The sequence below is a fragment of the Pituophis catenifer genome, unplaced genomic scaffold (genome assembly GCF_029215685.1).
Source record: "Pituophis catenifer annectens isolate HBS135680 unplaced genomic scaffold, rPitCat1.0.hap2 SCAF_6, whole genome shotgun sequence".
NCBI lineage: Eukaryota > Metazoa > Chordata > Lepidosauria > Squamata > Colubridae > Pituophis > Pituophis catenifer.
This window is the reverse complement of record NW_027256886.1, coordinates 15,134,985-15,160,408: the sequence shown is the minus strand read 5'-3', so window position 1 is coordinate 15,160,408 and position 25,424 is coordinate 15,134,985. Positions and strand designations below refer to the sequence as shown.

The 25,424-nt window shown below is 38.2% G+C and overlaps 1 protein-coding gene across 4 annotated transcripts in view; it reads right to left on the bottom strand.

Moving 5' to 3' along the window:
• The window catches only part of TNIK (TRAF2 and NCK interacting kinase), a 273,951-nt gene that overhangs the window by 37,359 nt on the left and 211,168 nt on the right, over window positions 1-25,424 (bottom strand). For 3 of the 4 annotated variants that reach the window (XM_070945923.1, XM_070945924.1, XM_070945926.1), the window contains 4 exons: window positions 23,582-23,746; window positions 13,886-13,992; window positions 9,603-9,766; window positions 7,892-7,989 (listed from right to left, as the gene is read on the bottom strand). In XM_070945923.1, the coding sequence (XP_070802024.1) occupies window positions 7,892-7,989; window positions 9,603-9,766; window positions 13,886-13,992; window positions 23,582-23,746 (534 nt within the window). Of the gene's footprint in view, window positions 1-7,891; window positions 7,990-9,602; window positions 9,767-13,885; window positions 13,993-20,573; window positions 20,814-23,581; window positions 23,747-25,424 lie in introns of all 4 variants that reach the window. The other variant, XM_070945925.1, reaches the window with a different exon arrangement.

The following is a 25,424-nucleotide window of genomic DNA, read 5'->3' as shown; positions in this document are numbered from 1 at the left end:
GCTATTATGTTTCCCATGCAGGCATGTCGGCCTCTTTATATCCATTTCTCTAGAAATTCAGTGCAACGTATTAAGTGGATTCCTTATCTATGATCATCACTAACAATGCACAGTATATGTAAAACTCGCATGATAGCTTGAATCATACAGAGCCTCAGTAGTGCAGTGGTTAGAGTGCAGTACTGCAGGCTACTTCTGCTGCCTGATGGCTGCTTGCAATTTGGCAGTTCAAATCTCACCAGGCTCAAGGTTGACTCAACCTTCCATTCTTCTGAGGTGGGTAAAATGAGGACCCAAATTGTTGGGGGCAATATGCTGACTCTGTAAACTCCTTAGAGAGGGCTGTAAAGCACTGTAAAGCGGTATATAAATCTAAGTGCTATTGCTATGCATAATGACATACAAATGATATAGGCAGGATACATTTTACAATATGTGCATGTGAGTGCATGTATACATATGCAAAATTGGCCATGAATCATAATGCTAGAACCTGGATTACTAGATACAAAGAATTTTCCAGTTAATACAACATTTAAGGTTTTCCATTTATATCTTAATAGTGTTGTTTTGAGACAAAAAGTTGTAAGAACTGTACAGATATATTTATTGTAATCTTACATCCTTTCATGGCCATACAAAGGAAAGCAGTAGGGCAAAAAATAAAAAAACACAATAGGTTTAATTAAATGAGTTAGAAGAGAATGCATTAAACCCGCACATGATGATCAAAACAATTGCAATCAACTCTCTTACAACCTCTCCCTATATTAAGACTAAGGAAGCTATTAGCATATTTGCTCAGATATAAAAGATTAGGGGAAAAGAAACTCATTGAAAAAAATTCAAGTTTGTGTACTGTTGGTTTGTTTGTTCCTCTGGCTATACTCACTGTTTCCTGCATCATACAATTATTTTTTCTGTAAAATGTCTTGGAACGTCTCTTAAAAACAAAAATAAACAGTCCTTTACAACCTGATAGGAGAAATTGAGAATTTTTTTTAAAAAAAAACCCTAATAATCCAATCTCAGTGGAATTCTCTTTGAGACTTCTGCACTCAGCTTGCTTGACTATGTCAAGTCTCTAGAGATTGTGCAAGGAAGACAAAGCGTGAAGTTCCATCTTCCCTCTATCCATCAAGGCTAATACTATTCAGGTCAAATTGTGAATCTTTCTAGCAATTTTGTAAAACTTCATGAACAAAAATTATCTCAAGCATATTGAACTCTATGGGCAGATTGATATAGAAGTAGAACAATCAATTAATGGGAGAATTTTCAATCAATCAAATAGCTGGTTTTCATTGCTTAAACTACAATGTCTACTCTTTTGAAATACTGCAGAAGTTATAAATGTAAAGTTACCCAAATTCCCCATTCCATATTAGAGTAATCTTTGGAAATTTTAAGACATTACAAAATTAGAAGTCTCAAAATATAAATAATATCCAATCCATTGTTACTTCATGAAGCTAACAATTCAAACTTAGCACATGCTTAGCATAGCAATGCTATGAAATTCAGCACATAACAATGCCACGAAACAGAAAGCCTATACTAAGATCATTTCAAGTTGATTCCAACCTGATTAACTCAAACAGCTTATTAAAACAAAGATCATCCTAAAGTTATAATGTATTAGCATAGCATTGCTATGCGGGATTATTTGTTTTGCTTTAAAAGCACAGCTATTTAATTCATTAATGTGAGAATGAGACTACTGATGATTACTGATTTATTATCCCAGTGCAAAAATATTGTGAATCCTATCCACAAGGAATTCTCAACATTTTTAGTTAATCTGATGTTTTACAAGAGGAGATTGAGGTTTAAAAGTCAGTTGTTCAAGAAAAAGTCAGCAGTGGGGCATTTTATATACGTAATTTTTCTGAAGATCTGACAGTAGTGATAAATTTTGAGCTGGCACTTGCTCTACTTCATTTTTTTAAAATGGGGACTTTTATTATTGTTTTTAAAAATGGGGATCTTCTCTATCTTGAAACTCATATCCCAAATATAACATTTTCAAAGGTGCATTTTAACTATATTTGGTTGCTTCACCAACCAACAGTGACCTAACCAAGTCATGACTATGTAACTAATGTTAACAATCCGTTTATCCAATTTTTTGTAACTTGAAGTAAATAAGAAACCCACTGCTGTATCTTAGAGAAAACTATTTTTGAAAGTCATATATTTTTTTCTTAGTTATGACAAACAAGTAAGATAGTATTCGCGATTACAACATAATTAGGAGTTGCGAACACCTATTTCCACCAAAATTCTCAAATCTAAAAATTGGAGGAGCAAAACTTATGGATGGTGCCTTGAAATGTGTAGGAAAGGCATGCTCAAATAATGGGCAGTAAGAGTAAACATCATCACCATCAAGCCAATATGAATAGTTTAAGGACTATAATCATAGATGAATGTTTGACACTCTTCTTTTTACTCTCCAGATGAATACAGTCTTCCTATTCCCACACCCCATTGTATTCCTTTTTTATACAATTAAAGAAAATAACAACTATAGCTTCTACTACCAACAAACATAATTAATTTCTGGCCTAATCTAAGCAAATATTTTCATTGCTAACAAATCAATTAAATGCTTATGTAGCGGGGGGGAGCGGGGAGAGAAGGGAATAGGAGGAGCAGGTTTTGGTGGGAAAAGAGAGGAGACGAGAGGAGGAAGGAGGTTTTTTTTTTGCTGGGAGAAAAAGAAAGGCCTGAGAAGATAGGAAGAGAGGTTTAAGAGGGAAATGGAGAAAGAGGCCTGGGGAAAGAGAGAGGGAGTGAAGGCAATAGGGAGGATAGGAGAGGCTTCTGTGGGGAGAGATGGGATAGGATAGAGGAGGCTTCTGTGGGGCAAGCCTGAGGGAGAAAGTGGGTGGGATAGGATAGGAGAGGCGTCTGTGGGGCAAGCCTGAGGGAGAGAAGGGGATAGGATAGGAGAGGTTTCTGTGGGGCAAGAACCCGGACTCCAGCAGCCCTTTTGGGGCAGCGCTACACTTAGGTCAACTCCCCCCCCAAACCCCAAACGAAAAGAAGTCCAATTAAGATTTGGGCAGCATGAATATTTTTCTAATATACCTTTCAAAGTCCAGTAATGAATGACTCATTCATTCTGACTGAATTGTTTCTAATTACCTGCAGCAATACATCGTATTACTTTTAAATTAGTCTGCTCACCATCATCCAACTAGAGAATTAAATAGTAAAAAAATTGGCTTATACACTCTCAACAGCAACCCGATTATAATTTGGATATCAAAGGTAGAGCTTCATAATTACTGCTCACAAATCATTCAAGCAAGAGAAAGGGACCCCCGACTGGGCCTAAATGTTTCATTTCTTAGATTTCTAGGCTTCCAATCACACATGAAAACAACAATTTTAATCCACAGAGTATTACAGATACACTGGTGTTCAATGTAGCATGTCTCAGAGTAGCTTTACATGGTTGGAAGAGTTGCGAATGGCTTTTCTATAATTTCAGAATGTAAGATGATGATACTTCTGGGAATGTACTTCTTAACCTGCATGAACAAAAACTATAATAAAGGTACCAATCATCTTTGATGTAATAGCTGTTTAGTAAAGGTCCTGATGGGGACACAGTGGCTCAGTGGCTAAGATGCTGAGCTTGTGATTGAAAGGTTGGCAGTTCAGCAGTTCAAATCCCTAGTGCCGCTTAACGGGGTGAGCTCCTGTTACTTGTCCCAATTTCTGCCAACCTAGCAGTTCAAAAGCAGTTAAAAAATGCAAGTAGAGAAATAGGGACCACCTTTGGTGGGAAGGTAACAGCGTTCTGTGTGCCTTTGGCGTTTGGTCATGCCGGCCACATGACCATGGAGACGTCTTTGGACAGCGCTGGCTCTTCGGCTTTGAAACGGAAATGAGCACCGCCCCCTAGAGTCAGGAACGATTAGCACATATGTGCGAGGGGAACCTTTACCTTTACCTTAAAGGTCCTGACATATTTTCCTAAATTGGCTTCAATCTAGGATTTATGAACATACTTCGTGACCTTTGACCAGTTGTCTTCTCTTTCTTCTGTTTAGATATCCTAATTTGGAGGGACATATAGTTTGGAATGTTGAATTTATATTTACCGACAAAGAAATAAAGGGTATGGCTAGCTGACAAGAGCTAAACAGCTTGAAATAGATCTATACTAGTGTCCCTTTATTTTTTTTGGGGTAAATATAAATTTAACACAAAAAATAGTTTGTCACAAAAGTGACTGCCTGTGAAGGCTCCTGGATTGGGGCTGAAAGGCAAAAGCGGAAGCAGTATGCTCTGTCCCATATTTGGGTAGACCAGGTTGCCCTGATTAAAAAACACTTATAGTTTGGAAGGTGTGGAAAAAGGAATTGTGAGAATTAGATCCAGGCAAAGCCAAAACCCTACACTACAGAATTTGAACAACTGATGTGATGATGCAGTCTAGATAGAGTACATGACTAATGTAGATCTTTGTTTCCTGAGTGTTTAGGGAAGTCACGTTTGGAGATTTTCTTTGGTTTTTTTACATGATGGTATGCCTGTTTTGCCTGTAAAACTGTAGGCTTTCTGACTCCAAATGGTAGGGAATAAATAGCATTTACTGATTTTTTTAAAAGTTGGAGGGTCTTTAAAGAAAACACATACCCAAAACACATGAGTAGCTAGCTACATGTCACTTCTGTCTCGGTTGGGGAATTCTCCTTTCAGCAACCATGAGATAAAATAGAATAGAATAACAGAATTGGAAGAGACCTTGGAGGTCTTCTAGTCAAATCCCCTGTTTAGGCAGGAAACCCTACACCACTTCAGACAAATGGTTATCCAACATCCTCTTAAAAGCTTCCAGTCTTGGAGCTGATCTGTCCCCGTCTACACACACAGACAAACACAGCCAGCCGAGGGTTAAGAAAGTACTTGGCACGCACACAGGTCGTTATCTCAAACTTGGCAACAATATAAGCACCGTCTGCCAAGAGCTTTACTGCAACAGATAACATAACATTACATACGCATTGCAAATAGTCCAGCAAAACAATATCCCTTCGGCAGCTTCAGACGTTGTTCAAGTGACTAGCCAGAGTTAGTTTTTGTTCGTCACGGAGTTTTACCAGCCACCACCCTCTCTTATATAGTCTCTGGGGTGTGGTCCAGTGACTCAGTTCTAATCCCTAGCACGCCTCCTTAACTGCTGCAACCGTTTATCAAGCCTTCGTTGGCGTGTATCCAGGAACGACGGCTCTCCTTCCTCGCTCTCATCAGAGACACCTGGCTCCTGGCTAATCTTCTCTCCCTCGGCCGGCACCTGAGACAGTGTCAGAGGGGAGGGGCCTGGAAAGGGAGGCCTGGCTGACTCCTCTCCCTCATGTTCGGAGCCTTCTTCCTCCGATGAGATAGGCTCAGAGGGCGGGGCCACAACAGACGCATTCATAACTTCTGGAGGCAAGTTGTTCCACTGATTAATTGTTCTGTCAAGAAATTTCTCCTTAGCAATAGCAATAGTATTTAGACATATACCGCTTCATAATGCTTTTACAGCCCTCTCTAAGCGGTTTACAGAGTCAGTATATTGCCCCCAACAATCTGGGTCCTCATTTTACCCACCTCGGAAGGATGGAAGGCTGAGTCAACTTTGAGCCGGTGAGATTTGAACTGCTGAACTGCAGCTAGCAGTCAGCAGAAGTAGCCTGCATTCTAACCACTGCGCCACTTCGGTTCTTAGTTCTAGATTGCATCTCTCCTTGATTAGTTTCCACCATTGCTTCTTGTCCTACCCTCAGGTGCTTTGGAGAATAGTTTGACTCCCTCTTCTTTGTGGCAGCCCCTGTGATATTGGAACACTGCTATCAAATAATGGACAATTTTGTTTGTTCTCACTTATGCTTCTTTACATAATGAATATGTAAGTTTTAGTTTGTGTAACTAGTAAAAGCACATATTCAAGCAGGGAAGATAACTGAATGGCAGCTCTGATAAAGCTCATGAGCTCTAAATAGACTCCAGGACGCAGCCAGAATATCCCTGGTGACACTTCCCTTTATTCTCATGTGGCTTTGAAGCCTTTACCACATGATCTTAAAATGGTGAATTTGAAACCTAAAAATCTAGATCTACATATAACTTTTACCTGTTACACAAATGCCCAAACAGGACAGGAGAAAGTACAATTTTCATATTTCATATTTCTGAGTAAATATCTTAAAAATAACATTTTAATCAGAACTGATTTTTCTATTTTTTTTGGGGGGGGGAGAATCTAGAAATATAGAGTTTATTTTGGTCCCTACTATCATTATAACTCTAATATGCCTCAACCTTACCTGAGTGGGTTAAAGAGATTGAGATGGAAGATAAGTTAAATAAAAGTTTTACATGTCACACTTCCTTTTAGAGAGAGGGTTTCTGTAGTTATATTAAGATCTTTCCTCTGGAATTACAATTAGCAAGAACCCATTTTGTTAGATGTTAGCAGACAAGAAAGTAGGGTTTGACTTTAAGCATAACTTTATGCAAGGGCATGACATACCAAGAATAGACACTGCTGACCTTCTCTGTTGCTTTATTATAGGCTTGGGAGTAATTAGCACCAGGATAGGAAAATAAATTTATAAATTTAATAAATAAATAATAACGTCAGAAAAACCAGGTCAGTTAGAAGTAAAACAAAACTTGTTAATTTTTTAAGTGTTTTTAATTGTTTTGTTTATCGTTTTTAATTAATGGGGCCAAATTTATATATATATATATTTAATTGTATTTTAATATTTGTACTTGATGTTTTTACTTGGCTGTTCACCGCCCTGAGTCCTCAGGGAGAAGGGTGGTATACAAATTCAAAATAAATTAAATTAAAATTAAATTAAAACTGAGTGTAGGTAGAAAAATAAAATGTCAAAAAAATCAGGAAGTAGGTTAGAAATAAATTAAAAATTATTGAGGGTAAAAAGAGAAAAACAAAATAACAAAGTAATTTCTTCTATACCCTGTTCCAATTTAGAAGTACAAAATGTCAAAAAGCAAAATCAAACCGGTATGAAATGGCACAGTCAGCTTGTTACACGCCTTTGTGAAATCTCTAGCAAAAATAATGGTAATTTAGATTTGCCAGAGGGTAGGGGATATTTAATTAAATTTCTTTTTATCTGCTTCTTTCGGTCAGAAATCAAGGCACTGAGCTGGGTTTCTGTGCTTCATCCTGTGCTGAACCAAGCCAGGATTTCTTGAGATATAACACCAAAATAAAAACAAGTGCAGATAATGACAACAAGATCTACAAACTATTAGAAACTAGACCGACAACTGTCTAGTCGAGGTAGTCCTCGACTTACAATAACTCATTTAGTGACCATTCAAAGTAACAACAGCACTGAAGAAAGTGACTTATGACTCTTTTTCACACTTACGACCGTTGCAGCATCCCCGTGGTCAGGTGATCAAATTCGGACGCTTGGCAACTGACTCATTTATGACCGTTGCAGTGTCCCGGGGTCCTGTGATCCCCTTTTTGTGACCTTCTGACAAGCAAAGGGGAAGCCAGATTCACTTAACAACCTGTTACTAGCTTAACAGCTGCACTGATTCACTTAACCAATGTGGCAAGGAAAGTCGTAAAATAGGGCAAAAGTCACTTAACTAATTTCTCCCTTAGCAACATAACTTTTGGGATTGTACTATATGTACCTGTACTATAGTACCTTACAAATACTTGAAGTATACTTTAAGTGTATTAGATACTTGTTTCTTCTCCTCCCCCCACTCCAACCCCCCCCCCCCAAATTGTACAAAATTTGTGGAGAGATGATTCATCGAGTAAAAAAAAAAAAAGCAGCAGCATATGTTGCTCATATATGACAGATGTCTGTCACAAAAGATACATGGGACTCACAGCAGGTCGACTTGGCCGTGTCATCTCCTTGCTGTCTTCCTGCTTTACCTTGGCTGGTTCATGTGGGAGTATGGGTGATCCTTCAAGCTTGGCATTTCCTGGGCAAAGAAGAAATCCAGTGCAAAAAGGATTAAAGATCAAATCAGGGAGAGAGCATGAGGCAGGGGGAGAAGGTCTGCTTCAGAAAATCCCATTCTCTTGGGTGCTGACTGTAATCTTTTCTGAGTCTAGATCTCAATGGGTACATGCTGCCCAGAGACAAAATCCCATTTCTTTCCATTCTCACATCATTGACATTTTGGTATTGATCACATCTGTGTAATACAAGTTTCTCCAAAATGGGACGTTTGGCTTAGTTTAACCTGTACCTGAGCTGTACCACTTCAAATGAAAAGGTGAGGTCGCAAGACTGAATTTCCCACCAGGAATACATCTTCAAAGCCTTGTGCGTGAGGAACCGACCTTTGGAGGACTTTTCCCTTTGTTGGATTTATTAACTTAATACCAACTATGAGTTAGAAAGTAGTGCAATTTTGGAATCACCCCATCAGGGAATAAAGTTTGATGCTATGCTATGGCCTCAGACTAGTTTGGGCACCTCCAGATGTATGGACTTCAATTATTGCTGGAATTGGGTATGTCTAGTTTCATGAAAAGAAGGACTAGGGGTGACATAATAGCAGTGTTCTAATATCACAGGGGCTGCCACAAAGAAGAGAGAGTCAAGCTATTCTCCAAAGCAACTGAGGGTAGGACAAAAAGCAATGGGTGGAAACTAATCAAGGGGAGATGCAATCTAGAACTAAGGAGAAATTTCCTGACAGTTAGAACAATTACTCAGTGGAACAACTTGCTTCCAGAAGTTGTAAATGCTCCAACACTGGAAGTTTTAAAGAAGAGATTGGATAATCATTTGTTTGAAATGATATAGGGTTTCCTGCCTAAGCAGGGAGTTGGACTAGAAGACCTCCAAGGTCTCTTCCAACTCTGATATTCTATTCTATTCCCAGCCTTGACCACTGTCTTAGTTCATTCATTTGGAAGACACCCAGGCTGAGTGGTGGTTTGGGGATTTATTTGGTTGAGGATTCTTTCATCTACCAAGGACTGCTTCAGTTTTCTGTTGTAGAAATAGGAGATAGCAAATTGGGACCCGTCCTTCCCCTTAGTGGCATCCATTTTCTTCAACATTCAAAACATAGAGCATCCTTCACCCAGGAACTGACACCTTTTTGTGACCCAAGCTAAATGTAATGAGATTTTAGAGATCTCATCACAACTTGCAAGTTAAGCACAAATTTGTGATCCTGTGGAATGTTAACTAAATTTTGAGAGGTCAGTATGGTTTAGAGGTGGACAGAAGCCTGGCACCTGTAGACATTCACTGCAGATTGTATGTGCTAAACTGTAAGTTTGTTCACGTTTTTGTGGCTTAGCATGATATACAGTATCAACCCAATGGCTTAATACTATTAGCAAACCAAGGTGATACCTCGTGTCCAATGATCATGGCTAAAATATCCTGGCTTAGTGTTTCATAGGAAGGCAGACATTCAAAACACAAACAGAATTAAGGACACAGGGGGAAATAAAAATTCTTCCTAGCATTACAGGTGGTCAGTTGATAAGCCAATGAGTAGAGCATGTCAAGCAGCAAAAATGAAAGTAGAAGAGGACAAACTGTAGGCATGAGAATGGGCTGAAACCTCACCTCTGGCTCGGTTCCGTTCACTGGAGCCAGCTTGGGATCCAGGCTGTGAGCCAGCCTGCGAACTGGGCTGTGAACTGGGGGTGCTGGAGCTGGAAGAACTGCCACTGCTTGTCCTCTGTATCAGATTTTCTATTATGGGCTCTGTTCTCCGCAGGTCTGGGTTACTAGAAACAGGAAAGAAGAGAGGATGTTGTACCTATTTATTTGGATTCCACTTTATTATCTGTTTATAAATAACTCAAGGTAGTAAACATACTTAATACGCCTTCCATTTCCCCAAGAACAACCCTGTGAGGTGAGTTGGGCTGAGAGAGAGTGACTTATCCAGTCACCTAGCAAGCTTTCATATGCCTAAGGCAGGGCTAGAACTCACAATTTTCTGGTTTCTAGGTTGGTGCCTTAACAACTAGACCAAACTGGCTCTCATTTTATCTATTCAACTATTTCATAAATACTTTAGAAAGATTCTTATGAATTAGTAAGTTGGGAGAGAACCCTTTGATGCTTCTCTTGGTCACCGCTGCAAATTTTCATTGAAGATATTTGGTATTGAAGATGGCATGTATCCCTAGATCTAACAGAATATCAACCATGTTGCTCTAGTTTCTAATGCCATGAACATCTAAATCACAGCTCCCTCTTTCTTCAGAAGGGAGCAAACTGAAGTTGAAGACCATGGACATCCTTTTTGGGGGACCCTTAGATCCCCTTCCAAATATAATGCTTAAAAATTGCATCAGGAAATCCACAAAATTGGAAGGTTAGTCATTAAGTAGAGTCAAAAGAGCCAATGGATAAAACTTCACTGTAAACTGCAGTGAAAAAAACAACCAATGTCATCCATATTTGATGGTCTTTCCCTTTCCCTAAACAAGTTTATGGCTACTGCACTGGGATGGAGTAGATTTCTTCTCCTCCAAGGAGAAAACAGTTCTTTGTGTTCTTTCAACAATTACTTGTTGACCCAAAGATCTTCACTAAGTAGAATAAGGCAAAACATTGCTACCAAACTGTAAAGTTGAGGCCCTGCAAGAATGTTCCCAAACTACTTCTTGTATGTGTAAAGTAGGAAAAGTGAATGAGTATTGTGCAAGTCTGAAAGCCTTACACAACATCTTCAAAGAGTGAGAAGCTATCATTTCCCATTATGTCAGAGAATCAGGCTTACAAATCATTACTGGCTTTGGGTACTATCAATTCTCCAATCAAACCTCTGGAAAAGTTGATAAGAGATCCTGGATGATATTAGATGAGCTGTATCATCTAATATCTGTATGTGTAATCACAAATTCATAGTAAACAAGGGACAACCTAATTACATAGATATGATCTTCGAGAAATCAATAGCCATCAAATAAATATTGGGCCTTATCTATGATCATACATTTATTTAAATTCTTTGCAGCATACCATTTTGATTTCCTTAACTTCTGCTAAAACAGTATCTTAAAAAACTGTCGTATATGAGATACGACAGTAGCACGGCCAAAATAAAGTCATTAAGAGTAATGGGATGGCAGCCATCAAATTAAGGAAACCAGTAAGTGACAAGTTTTTTTTAAAAATCATTCTGAAACCAGCTGCAAATATTCTATGATGTATGTAGCTCTGTATTTCAGCTACCATAAATTATACACCAGCTAATATTGACTAATCTATTTGCCTTGTTCTAGTTCCCTCCAAGAGGCAACAAATGAGTTGATCTTGAGATAACTGAAAGGACTCTAGGCAGTCTCAAATGTGAATGTTCATCTACTGTAGAACACACTGCCCAGGTGTGTTATTTCACACTGTCCCGCTCCAGGCTGGCTGTGAGGTATTAGAAGAAATGAAGTACCACACACCTAGAGGGATCTTCTTAGCTGAAGGATGCCAACTTTATCCTGTCCAATCTTTTTTTTGATCTCACTTTCACCTTTACAGTTAGTGAAAATTGCCTACATATAGTAACAACATTCTAGCATTGGACATTGAATTTGAAAACCAAGTGCCTAGCTCCAAGCAGCAATTCCACTGCAAATTAATGAAGAGACATTCCTAAGAACAATTACAGGTGTAAAAATCCAGCCTAAAGCATATGCAGAATAGAATGTCAGACTTCAACAAGAGGAATCTGGATTTAAATCCTGCTTGTTGGGGGTGACACACATATATGTGCCTATTGTACAGACATTCCACCTTTTCTTCTAGAGGTCATAAAGCACTGAAACTCAGTTTCCTTGATTTGTATCCAACCTTCTCCAGCTGCCCTTAAACTGTTCTTATATTTAAAGTGAGATTAGCAAACCCCATCCTGCTCTTTCTCTCAAGAGTTCAGATCCCAGCAAGATGAGAAAAGGGCAGCTGTGCCTAAAATAAAACAGGGTAGCTTTTATGCATGCCACCTTGAGTGGAAAACTATTTTGGTAAATAACATATAGATTATCTATTTTTAACTGGGTCATTCTAAGAATAACTTACTAGTTTTATTCTGTTTTCCAACCCTATATCCCAAATTCCATCCTGTTGGGAAAGGCAGTTATAGAAGGTGAAACATTTTCTTGCCTGAATACAATGCAAATATTTTCAGACTGGTTTCTGCTAGATTTGGAATTTTAGATGCAGAATAAGTGAGGTTTCCTAGGGAAAGTCCAAGATTTGCTGCCTTTCTGAACAAATAATTCAATCTTCTACTTAGACGGTGTTTGTTGTACATTGTGGTGCTCAAAAAAGAGTCTTGAGGTTATGGCTGATTTGTATTTTGTTACTGCAATGGGCTCTGCAGTGTGATGCAAAACATAAACTAATTGAAGAAAGAGCAAGAACTCCTAGATCCAAGACTTACATCCTTTTAGGCAAAGATTTCTGCTATTGTATGCCAGAAAGGACATTTGAAATATTGTGGAGATGAATGCTTGCCAAAGCCTTAAATAAATCTTAGCTATTTCCTATTTTACATCAATCCTCTAGCTCTTAATGCATTAGTTTAGTTAGATCAGATTAAATCCTGATTTATCAAGAGCTGAAATAAGTAAGATCTCTTGCCCAGCATAATATGAAATATAAAAATAACATCTAAATCTATCTATCATCTATCTATCTATCTATCTATCTATCTATCTATCTATCTATTGTTTCCTAATATGATTTGATTGCTTATTTGTACCCTATGACTATCATTAAGTGTTGTACCTTATGATTCTTGATGAACGTATCTTTTCTTTTATGTACACTGAGAGCATATGCACCAAGACAAATTCCTTGTGTGTCCAATCACACTTGGCCAATAAAAAATTCTATTCTATTCTATTCTATTCTATTCTATTCTATTCTATTCTATTCTATTCTATTCTATTCTATTCTATTCTATTCTATTCTATTCTATTCTATTCTATTCTATCTGAAATATAAATAATCTACTCTGAAAGGCAATGGCTCCCCAGAATTTCAGGCAATATCTGAAAAGGTGCCAGGCAAGATATGAACAATACCAGAGGAGGTATTTGCAAAAAAGGGAAAATTAAAAGACTGCAACAACTGGGGTTTTTGAACTCAAGGTGAACCGAAAGGAAGAGGGGTTAATTGATGCTACTACGGAGAGAAATAGGTTTTCCCCCATTTCACAATGTAGTTATCTACTAAAATTACACATAGGAAGATGCAGGATTGGGGGAAAAAAAAACATCCTTAAGATGTTCCCCATTGTGAAATTTGCTTCCATCAGATACTGTGATGGACCATTAGCTTAGGCAGCTTTTAGTGGAAACCAGACAAAATCATGGCGAGGACTATCAGTAGTTACTTGTCTTGATAAGCCAATGTCACTTCCTTGAACATAGGTAGTGAACAGGTAACTGGTATCTTATATTATCAGATGCTAAGAAGCAACAGTGGGAAAAGGGCTATTACAATTTTATGAAGGCTTATGAGCTTCCCAAATACACCTGGTTACCTGTTTATGACACAACACTGTGCTTGATTGGATCTTGCTCGAACCAGCAAGGCTCTTTCCATGTATGTGTCCATTATGTTCATGCTCCTTTGAGCATTTTTTTAAAACTAAAGATGGCAGGGACAGGACTTCCTTGCAAAATATGTGCTCTCCCATTGAACACCACAATCCAACACTATCTGAATAGGGTAGGTGGTTCCTTAACTTGTTACATTCTTCTTATCTACATCTCAAGAGGCTTGGGGAAAGGAAATAAGACATTCTTCCTCCATAGAACATTCAGATGTGGTCTCTCTTCTAAACCTAGCGCTTTAGATGTATGGACAGTAAGTTTTATCTTGGTTGGCGTTACCTTGCTCTTATGGGCTGTGATCCGAGTCGAGGTCCTAGAGCATTCCCATTCCCAGGTGAGTTCTTCCGAGCTAATGCAGGTGAAATGGAAGTAGTTCGTTGAGGTACCTGTAAGAAAATGCAAAGCGTGCTGGCTACTGAAGTTCTGCTGCCAGAAGTAGAATGAGATAACTTGCTGCAGCCAACTCGCTGTGGCCAACTTACCACTGCCAACTCGCCAGAGCCAACTCGCCATGGGACAATTGCCACAGGACAATTGAACAATTCGATTTAATTATTTAAAAGAAATAAAAATTATTTTAATTTTTGTCATGCACAATTCATTTCTTTCTTTAGTGATTCTATTCCACCATTTCTTTGATATTAGCGTAACTCTTGTCCCGCAACGAGTCACCCCACAGCAAGATGGCCATGGTAAATTGTCCTGCGGCGAATTGGCTGTGGCAAGTTGGCCATGTCAAATCGTCATAGACCCTCCCAGGCTGTACCAATATATTACAGGCAATGACTACCAGGCTAGGCAAATTTGCCAGTGAAATGTCCTCTAATTTCTTCTGGAAAGATAGAACTATTTTTTTTTCAGTGAAGCAATTATAAGCTGCACTTGGTGTTTTCACAGCATCTTGTTAGGAGAGAATGTATCATATCTGAAATGCATTCATTTTAATTCCATAGGGTAACTTACTTGTTTCAATCAAGGCTTAATGATCTTTAAGTTGCCACACCAATATGTCATTTGCAGAAAGTCATATATGGGAACTAAAAGTTCCAAGATTTTTGGAGAACTGTCGTACTGTGTCCCACAGAAACAGGGAGAACATTGATTTTTCATCAGAAGCAAGGAATTTTCTTTGAGACCTTGAGGTGGTTTACATAGGGGGACTTTCTTTTCTTTTATCCCTACAGCAAGAACTCAGTGGAGTGAATTGGGTTGAGAGTCCACAAGCCTGTAGTTATCCAGTGAACTTCTATGATTCAGTGGGAACTAGAATCTGGATCTTCTGACTCCAGGTCCAAGATATATTATATTACAATGACACTAATGATGATAGCATTTTGTTATTATAATGAGGCATTGACTGCAGAGTAGAAGTTCAGCAACACTATTGATTTTTACATCAGCCTGGGGATTAAGAGCCACTGGAACATTCTAACAGTCGCTAACTCAAAACCAAGACGTACAAAAATTCAATGGAGCATTAGCATGATAGGCCACACAAATATGGTAATAATAAGCAATGCAGAGATGAGAATTTCAAGATGTTACTGCACTATATATTTATTTGCACTTGCATTATTTTAAGCCAGAAAATTGGTTCATCTAGATCGGTACTGTCTATCCCTAGTGTGGGGAAGTCAGCCTTCCAAATATTATGGGATCTTGGGTCTCAAAAGTACAGCCAGCACAGTCATGGGTGATGGGAACTGTAGTTCACCATCAGAGTTGGATGAAAGGGTGGTGTTTTTTTTTTTTATTATTATTTTTTTTTGCTGCCACTCAGTTTTACTCACATTTTTCTTTCCATATCTACTAGAGATGCCCAGGACTGAACTTGGGATCTTCTATATAAAAAGTATGTCTGAAATACAGCCCTTTCCCAAAGCAAGCCATAAAGTAGCTTGTTTAGCAATGGCCTTGTTCAAAGAGAAAAAGATATTATGAATATACAAATACTTGATGATTATTTACGCAAATGTTTATGGGAGGTAGATTTGATTGTTATATACACAGTCAGATTTTTAATTATGCACAGATGTTTCTGTGATGGTTTGTGATCTCAAACAACAAATTATTTCTGAACTGGTCTGAATAGAAATGAAGATAACACCGTTCCACAGTTATGGCTATCTAAAATGTGATAAAACGGAACAGAGTTCTGTGTAGTGAATGTTGTATAATAGACACGTACTCTAACTGTAACTTCTGTGGATTTTGCTGCTGAACTGATGAATGTGTTGTTGTTATTATTAGTGGTGACAGTAATAATGGAATGATAATATTTTTATAATCTTTCTAATTACAGAAAACCTTGAGGCAATTTTCCATAACCATATAATTATGGTAGAAAAATAGTAAAATAAGATGGAGTAAGAACACAGGAAAAAAAATATCCTTTAAATGGAATGTTAGGCAAAGTTACTGATAAGGATGTCGATGTAAAAAGGTGTGTCTGTGATTTTTTTTTTAAGAGAATGAGAAACATGTCATTGTTGGGGCTGGTGTAACACAGAAAGATAGGGTAAGCCATGGCACCGGTGCCACAAAAGACAAAATCTTCTGTGCCACCATCAGATCGACTATAGGGTATTTTCTTGTGTTTCCAACATGTGGATATTTTTTTAGTGCTTCCATTAAGGGGCATTTTCTAATGCTTCCAACGTGTTCAGTGCAATCACTTTGCAGATGAAATGGAGCATTTCACGAACGACGTCATACAGAAGATTTCAAAATGAAATCTGTTGCACACTCTTCACAGACAAAAGCTTTATAAATAAAGCTGAAGGTGCTTTTTCAAAAAGGCAAATGGACTTTATTTTTCCTTGAAGACATTTCGCTTTCCTTGAAGACTAAAGCAGCTTCTTGGATGAGAAGCAAAACGTCTTCAAGGAAAAATAAAGTCCAGTTGCCTTTTTGAAAAAGCACCTTTGGGATAACCATGACCTGGATGACTGAGAATCTCCTTGGATAACCTGGTTCTAACTGCATGTAATTTTTTTCAAAAAGAAAAGAGTATTTTACAACTATTTGCCTCTCTGCTTCAAGTGAGTAATTTATTTTCAATGTTAATTTCAGGGGATTAAACTTTTATTGATGTCACAGCTCAAGCAATTTAACACATTACCCATAGGTTATGATTTTAAAATGCAGCTAACCGAGAGCTCCATCTCTTAAGCCGGTTGGAGATCTCTCTGTGGTCATCTTATCGGTCAATTACTTAATCACAAAGACAATCCCGAATTCAAGACAACTTCCTCCCTTTAAGATTGGACATAAAAGCAGTCTCGTCTTGTTTTCTTCACCATTGTTCCTGGGGAATCTAAGGTGACCGTCTTATTTTGAAAAGAAATTATCTGGGGGAAAATCCCTAATCTTTCTCAGTAAATACTGTATAAATTATTCATGACACCGGTGCAATTTTTTTCTCAGGGGGAAGTATGTATGTATGTATGTATGTATGTATGTATGTATGTATGTATTTCTCTTTAGCCAGGTTTTTCCTACGTAAACCAAGATTTTTATGCAGCCCTAGTTCAGTGAAATCACAATTCACTAGTTTCTAGGCTTTTTTCAGGCAGCCAGCAAGCACCCTGCTGCCCATTGGGAGACTAAGGAGACCCTGCTCCCAATGGGCAGCAGGGTGCTTGCTGGCTGCCTGAAAAAAGCCTAGAAACTAGTGGATTGTGATTTCACTGAACTAGGGCTGCATAAAAATCTTGGTTTACGTAGGAAAAACCTGGCTAAAGAGAAATACACACACACACACACACACACACACACACACGGGACATCTCTGCATTTAATCAATCAGCTATTTATTTTTCCTTTCTTTTCATATTTGTGCAATCTAAGATTCAGTGTGAAAGAGAGACTGTTTTTATAAGAGCCTTAAAGAAAACAAAGCAGTATCTGCATTCGTAGTTTGGAACAGAGCCTTAGATTGCAACCTAATAGTCACTTCCTTAGGAGAAAGTCCCATGTATTTCAGTGGGGCTTAATTCTAAGTAGGTGCCTATGGAACTGCATTAATTAAAGAGCTACTGCTGCCATCAAATCGTGAAGGCATTAAGATTCTGGTAGCGTTTGTACAATATTCTAACTAATATTGATTATATCTGGAGGCATGATGTCAGCCTGGAAAGCTTACAGGTTTGATCCAGTATGGCAAGTTTTATGCTTACTGCAGATTTCTTTTCTAAGTGCAAAGCTGGGAGTGAGAGGGAAGGGAAGCCAAAAGACAGACATGCCACATCCTCTGCAACATTATTTTAACAGCCTTTTATATTATATGTCAGCTAGCACAGCGTATTGATCTCATGCATATTTTTTTTAAACAGCTTGATGCTGTAACCTGGAACTCTGTAGCCAAAATGATGCTGGGGAATGCTGTAAGGATTTGTGATTGTATTCCTGCCTCAGAATCCATGCAGCAATCATTGCTTTCAATGTCTGCTTCTTACCTTGGCTGGTACTGTGTTTTCCCAAAAATAAGACCGGGTCTTATATTAATTTTTGCTCCAAAAGATGCATTATGGCTTATTTTCTGGTTAGGTCTTATTTCTGGGGAAATACGATACTAAATGCATCCATCTGGCTGACAATCTTAACTGGGGCTTATTTAACTGGGGCTTATATTACAAGCATCCTGAAAAAACATGCTAGGATTTATTTTCCGATTGGGTCTTATTTTCGGGAAAACAGGGTATATTCCATAAGAGAATCCACACACCCACACCCAGTGTACCTCATCTCTAGGATCATTTGATTAAAGATAGGACAGGAAAACCAGCCAAACGTCCTTATTTTCTATATAGGTGAGAAAACAACTTGTACAGGTAGACCTTGGCTTACGACAGTTCATTTAGTGACCGTTCAAAGTTACAAGGGCACTGTGACAGGGGCTGCCACAAAGAAGAGGGTTCTACCCTCATCTGAGGGCAGGACAAGAAGCAATGGGTGGAACCTAATCAAGGAGAGAAGCAATTTAGGACTAAGGAGAAATTTCCTGACAGTTAGAACAATTAATCAGTGGAACAACTTGCCTCCAGAAGTGAATGCTCCAACACTGGAAGTTTTAAAGAAGAGGTTGGTTAACCATTTGTCTGAAGTGGTGTAGGGTTTCCTGCCTAAGCAGGGGGTTGGACTAGAAGGCCTCCAAGGTCCCTTCCAATGCTGTTATTCTATTCTAAAAGTGACTTATGACTGTTTTTCACACTTACGACTGTTGTAGCATCCCCATGGTCACGTGATCAAAATTCAGATGTTTGTCAACTGGTTCATATATATGACGATTTCAATATCCCGGGATCATGTAATCCTCTTTTGTGACCTTCTGACCAGCAAAGTCAATGGGAAAACCAGATTCACTTAAAAACTGTGTTATTTTTTTTTTTTTTAATTTGATTTATATGCCGCCCTTCTCCGGAGACTCAGGGCAGCTTACAATCTGCTCAGCAATAGCCTTCATCCTTTTGTATATTTATACAAAGTCAGCTTATTGCCCCCACAAACTGGGTCCTCAATAGTTAATACGTTAATAGTTATTAACGTAACAACTGCAGTGATTTTCTTAACAATTGTGGCAACACAAGTCGTAAAATGGGGTATAATTCGCTTAACAAATGTCTCACTTAGCGACACAACTAAGTTGGGCCCAGTTGTGGTTGTAAGTCAAAGACTTCTTGTACTAGAACACATTTGATGGTGGGCTGTCTCCCTACAGCTGGTAAGTCTGCCTAGCTTTGATTATTTGTATAAAATGTTATATGCCCTTAGTTCTTATGGGAATGAGGGCCTGTCCAGAATAATTTTGGGTTCAGATTAGGGAAGTTATAGGGACAGAAACTTTTGTTAGCTTCCTTGCCTATTTTCAGAAAGACATGGCTATCATTAGAGGAGGTCAGGTGGTGCCTGCAGATTGAAAACTTCATTGCTTCGGCCATTAGAGTTTAAAAACTGGATTAATACACATCTCTAAATGGTAGTCAATAGCTACCAATGGATTTCTTTAACTATGCAGTGAACTCGTGCCAAGAAGCTACGGAAAATCAAGGAATTTTTATTTGGTTTTATCCAGATCATTATGTTTGCCTCAATAACCTGAGGTCATAAGGTTGCACATCACACTAAAATATCTAGAGTCCACTCTGCTGCAATTAGACTAAAGGAGATAATTATTCAATGCAATATAAAGTAGGGATATTATATATTGATTCTAATTATAATTACACTGAAACTGAAAACCAATTAAGTTTTCATATGGTCCCACTAACTACTTTTTGGAAAGTGGCTCTAATATAGTATTTAAACAACCGAGGGTGCTTCTCTGCCTCGGAAAATTGGCGTTGTATTTGCTTGATGAATTTGCTCTTTGGTAGAAACTCTGGGGGCAACCTATTCCGTCTCATTTGCCTCTTCATGTTTTAAACTGGATTTACTGTGCTTTTGTTTTCATAGTATTTGTTTTACTGCAAATAATGAAGAGTCTTTGGATTTTGTCAGTATATAAATGGAATGAATGAATGAATGAATGAATGATGAATGAATGAATGAGGTAATGAGTTGTTGGAGACTATGTTTACCAGATTTGGATTGAAAAAAAGCAAAAGCAAAACCAGGCAACCACTTCAGAGTAGTAATTGTATAGTTTATGTATGGTATCTCCTTGCTGCCATCTAGCAGGCATCTGGATGTTGGCAACTGAAACTGGCTAGTTCTATTAGAAGCCAAACCTGGTACCCTTTTGTGGTCTATCACAGAGCTACAGTTACTGCCCTCAAAGGAATTTGAAGCATGTCCTGATGTATTAATGTATTTGGCCATTCAAATGCAGGAGTCATCGGGCCATACTGGGAAAGAGTCCCTGGCACCACCTGAAAGAGTTGCAGCGCCGCCACAGAAGTCTAAGCTATTTCCTATTCCGAATTTTGCAACTTAGCATGATTCCTTTTTTTAAATTTATTTTTTTTACCTTTGGTGGAATGTCTTCTTCCTGTCGTAACCAAGAACTTCGATCAAACTTTTCAACACGAGGGGGGAGAGGAGGCTTTTCGGAAGTGGGGTCCGAGTTCTGCCTTGGCATCTCAGTGCGGTGAGAGGTCACCGTTAGAGCTTCCTGAAACCCAGCCATTCCCTTTGTGGGTTGTTCATGCAGTGACTGAGAGGCAGGCAAGGAAGGTCCCTGGGATTTCACACTGACCAGATGTGGAATCTATGCACCAAGTTAAAACAAAGTCATAAGTATAAATTGGAAAAAAAAAAGTTATTAAAAAGAGTATAACGAAGCATGTTTTTTTTAAAAAAAATATTTGTTTCCACAATTTTTATTTTAGTTTTGTTTTGTTTTTTAAAAATGAATTTGATTTAAAAAAAAAATAAAATTCAGATTTTTCAATAAGTGGATGAAGGTCAGGAAATGCCAAAGATGAGATTCCTTATTTGGCCTGAATTCTGTTCCTCTAAGAACATCTGTTAAAGCATAGGTTTTTTAGTTATATGATAATGTGTTAGTTATGAAATGATCTAAGAAAGTTACATATGAAATGTTTGTTTCATTTGGCATGGTCTATGATATCCCAAAGCAAAAGAACTTGATTTTCCATAGATTATTGTTGTTATTTCCACCAATTAGTTTGGTATGTCAGATCCATGGTGTTCAGCAGCTTCTTTATTTTAAAAGAACATTTCAAAAAGCGGAGTGGCTGTTTTCAGGTGAGTTGTCAAAAAGTGTAATGCTTTCTGCATGTACACTACTATAAAATTATAACGATTAGGAATCATGTACAGAAATGCATCTGCAAGGCTGGTGGCTCCTCATTTTGGTTGCACTGAGTTGCCAAAATAGAAACAGGAAAAAGTAACTTTGCAATTGCTACAAGAGAAAATAAAATAAAAACCGTGAGTCTAAATATCATTTGGACAGACACAGTTCATGTTGATACCAAGTCTTAGTCTGTCTGATCCATGGTATGCTCACCATACAGCTGGGTCTATAGCCATAAATCCTTACCAACAATAATTAATAGTTCACACAAGAAGGAAACCCAAAAGCACCTCATAATTTAGTCTGCTGTATGCAGTTGCTTATTTATAACTCCTCTAAGATATTAAATTTTATGTATTATTTTAGGGGCAAAGTGTGGTGGAATCTCCAGCTAGACTAGAGGGAGGCGTTAAGCGGGGACCGAGTTTAGAATCCTTGCACTGCAGAAAGCGGCACAGGCCTGACTTCCCCGAGAATCCCTGAAACGTTATCTCACCATTCACAAGAGAATGTATTCAATCTGGCAAGATTTTTGTAACAATGGGACTAACAATAAAGCTTTTGTTTGAAACTATTTACAAGTGGTTCTGGTTACTTGTGCCTGACACAAAGGGGGCTTGGACACGATGTATTTCCCTTAGTTTTAACACAAACACTCAACTTCCATGCTGTAAATGACATATGCCAGCTAAAAAGGATGCGGAAAAAAAGCAATTACATAAACAAACAAACAAAAACCTTGGCCAATATTTTGTTTTATTTTAATTGGAAGAATGGGTCACAAGCGAGCTGGAAGAATTGCCATCCTGGACCAAAGCAGCATTTTATATGTTGTCTTCTAATTTCTCTTTCATGGAAACCACTGGTTTATCACCCTGTAAGGAAGCTGACTAATGTAGAAGCATGTGGGTTTTTTTTGCACAATTGAAGGAGAAAAAGGGATGATCTGGAGTGGAACTGATGATGAGGTTATGAATGGAACCATGGAAATGCAAAGACAAATACGGTACTATTAATTTCACTCATATTACCAAGAATCGAAGGAGGCAGCAAATCCAAATTTGCTCCAGAGCAGATTCTCTGGATATCCATCAAATATGCTGATATCTTACAGTATATGCTTCCATTATGTCACATTCACAATTTATTTAAATATGTATTATGCAAATATGTTCACATATATAATTCTGTGGAGGTTTGGAGCATGTGACAAACACATGCACAGCTTGGGCATCCCAGAATAGCTTCACAGGAACTAGGCTTTTTAAATAATAATGAAATCTATGTTATTTGAATGAGATATTCTAATTTTTTTCATGCATGCCACTGCTTATCCCAAAAGATAAAAAGATAAGACACAATTCCACATTACTGGAAACACTATTTAAATATTCCTCTTTATAAGAATTCCTGGAACATGTTTCCTTATGACTTGACTTTTGACCTCTCTCCCAAAGAGCAAGGTTAAGAACAGATTGATAAATTTTTCATTCCTCCCCGCTACGGTTACCTCAATGCGTGTGACTGTCTAAATCACAACTGATCTATGGTCAAGATTTGAGCCACATTGCCTCCCTATCTTGCCTACAAGTTCTCTTTCCAGCCCACTATGGCTTCCCCACTGTTATTTCCAGTCACTCAACCATCCAAAAATTTTCATTGCCACTGCTTTTTCTTCTGAAGGCCAATGGAGACAAGTCCAGACGAAATCTGCTGTCTCAAAAGCAGTTTCATGGATTACATTTTCTTCCAGAAAAGTAAGGAATACGTGCTACTTCATTGGGACTTGCACTTCTTATTCATCGGCCTCCTCAAATAACATTTTCATGAACATCTCTTAGGACTGAATGACCTCAAACAACAGAGAGACACCTACTGTACTTCAATAACAGGATGAGTAAAAGTTCCTAATTTTATTTTCATTATAATTCCCAATCCAGAGGACAATATTGTGGTTGTGACAGCTAGGCTACATTTTTTAAAATTTTCCTCTCAGATAAGGGGATGAGGAGAAAACAGACCATAGGCAGTGGAATTGAATTAGTCTATGACAAACTACATGCAGAATCTGACTGTGTTGTTCTGAAATGTTAATGCTTGTTAAACAGGGTAATTGTTTAGAGGTGACATTACCTTTGATGAGAATAATCTGTCACATTCTTGTCTGAGCTGTATCTGAGAAGCAAAGAACAGGAGGCTTTACTAAGACACAATACCTGTGGATCCACTGATCGTAACATGGGTGGTGTCCGAGCAGGCTGCACCCCGCTAATACTAAAGGATTCTGATCGAGGCGGAAGGTTTGGGTCAGAAATTCTGTTGGCCACCTTGTGAGGCATCGCTGGGGAGCTTTGCCGGTTAAGTCTGGAACGTTCTTCAACCTGAAGCAAGAAGAGAAAAAGGAGCTGTGAATTCAAGTTGTCTGAAGGCCTTTGTCCATAATACCTCTAAAACCTGTAGAGCCATTTTCTCAGCCTGTATTTCCAATCAGCCATTCCAAAAATAAAAATAATCTCAGCTAACTATGAACTGTGGCTACTTTAGAGGACTTTCATATTAATAAATAGCACAATAAAATTAGTTACCGTTGCTCAGTTTATGAATTTTGTTCAAGTCAAGTTCCACCTCCTGTCATATAAATAAATATTCATTCAGCTGAATTTAAATGGTTTCCTAGTCATCAGCAAGAAGGCTAAAGTGCAGACTGAATAGATTGCAACTCAGTAAACAGCAGTCAACCGAAAGTGACAAAAAGCAATAAGTGAATGCATATCAAAACAGATTGCAGTACAAATTTCCAACACCTTTTTAACCTATTTTTCCCCCCTTGCCTTGGCAGAAATTAATCCAAATGTATAAGTATCCTCATATGAAAGTCCTTTTTTAAAAAGGTAACATAATCAACTATTTTATTTTTATGCATTTGGCTCCAAATGTACTTTGAAGGTATATTTAGCAGGCTATATTTTAGATGTTGACTTTTTAAAATGGCTATACAGGTTTTGTATATTTTCCTACATGCCTTGATATAGCAGCCCTCCAGAACCAAGCAGACAGATGGTATTTACCGCTCTCCAGAAGATTATAAATCAAAAGCAAGAAAATTCATTTTTATGCCAGATTATACCAACTGTGATCATAGATTCCTGCCATTCATAAATTTCATCTTTGGGAAATTTCCTGCTCTGAATCCAGCAGCAGAAAGAAGAAAAGAAAACCTGCATGAAAGAGCAATAGGCAAGGAGAGATGCAAAACGCAGAGCAGACTTGTCTGTCTCCTCTCCTTGGTGGCTTTGGTGATCCCGAGGAGGACTTTTAAACAGAGATAGCATCATGTAGCATCATGAAACCAAGAAGCAACTTACTGGATACACATACAACAAACAGCTTTTGGTTTCAAAAAAAGCAAGTACAGCAATAAGAAGGCAAGGCCAGAATATAATATTCACCCCAAGAAAAAATAGATTCCCAAACTTTACATCAAGGCAGATTAAAACATGGCCCGTGTACCAAGATAAAAGAACAGTAAAGATTGCTGGAGGTTCAAAGCGTTTTTCCTCAAAAGAGCCTACTTTACCGAATTTCTGCATGATCTGTTGTTCCAGTCATGCGTCCTTACCAATGAGACTGTAATGATCATCCATTGTTCTGGTATAATACATGGACCACAGGTAGTTGCTGAAACCTGAATTACAACACTGGTCCATCTACTTCCGAATTATCTAAACCAGGGGTCTCCAACCTTTGGAGTTCAACTCCCAGAGCTCTGGGAGTTGAAGTCCACAAGTCACCAAGATTGGAGACCCCTGATCTAAACTGACTGGTTTTGATAGGAATCTTTCCTAACCCTAGCTAGAAAATCTTGGAACTATGTACACCCCCAATCTATGAAGAGATACATCCAAATGGCTGAACTCAAAGGTGGCATATCCTGAATAGAGAATTACACAGAAATGCCAAAGGGAGCCTTTATATATTTTAAAGTAGTGTAAAGTTTAAGTACAAAGCTTCAGTAGTAAAGCTTTGAGAAGCCCTAGTTTAGAGGCTCTCGAATTCTTG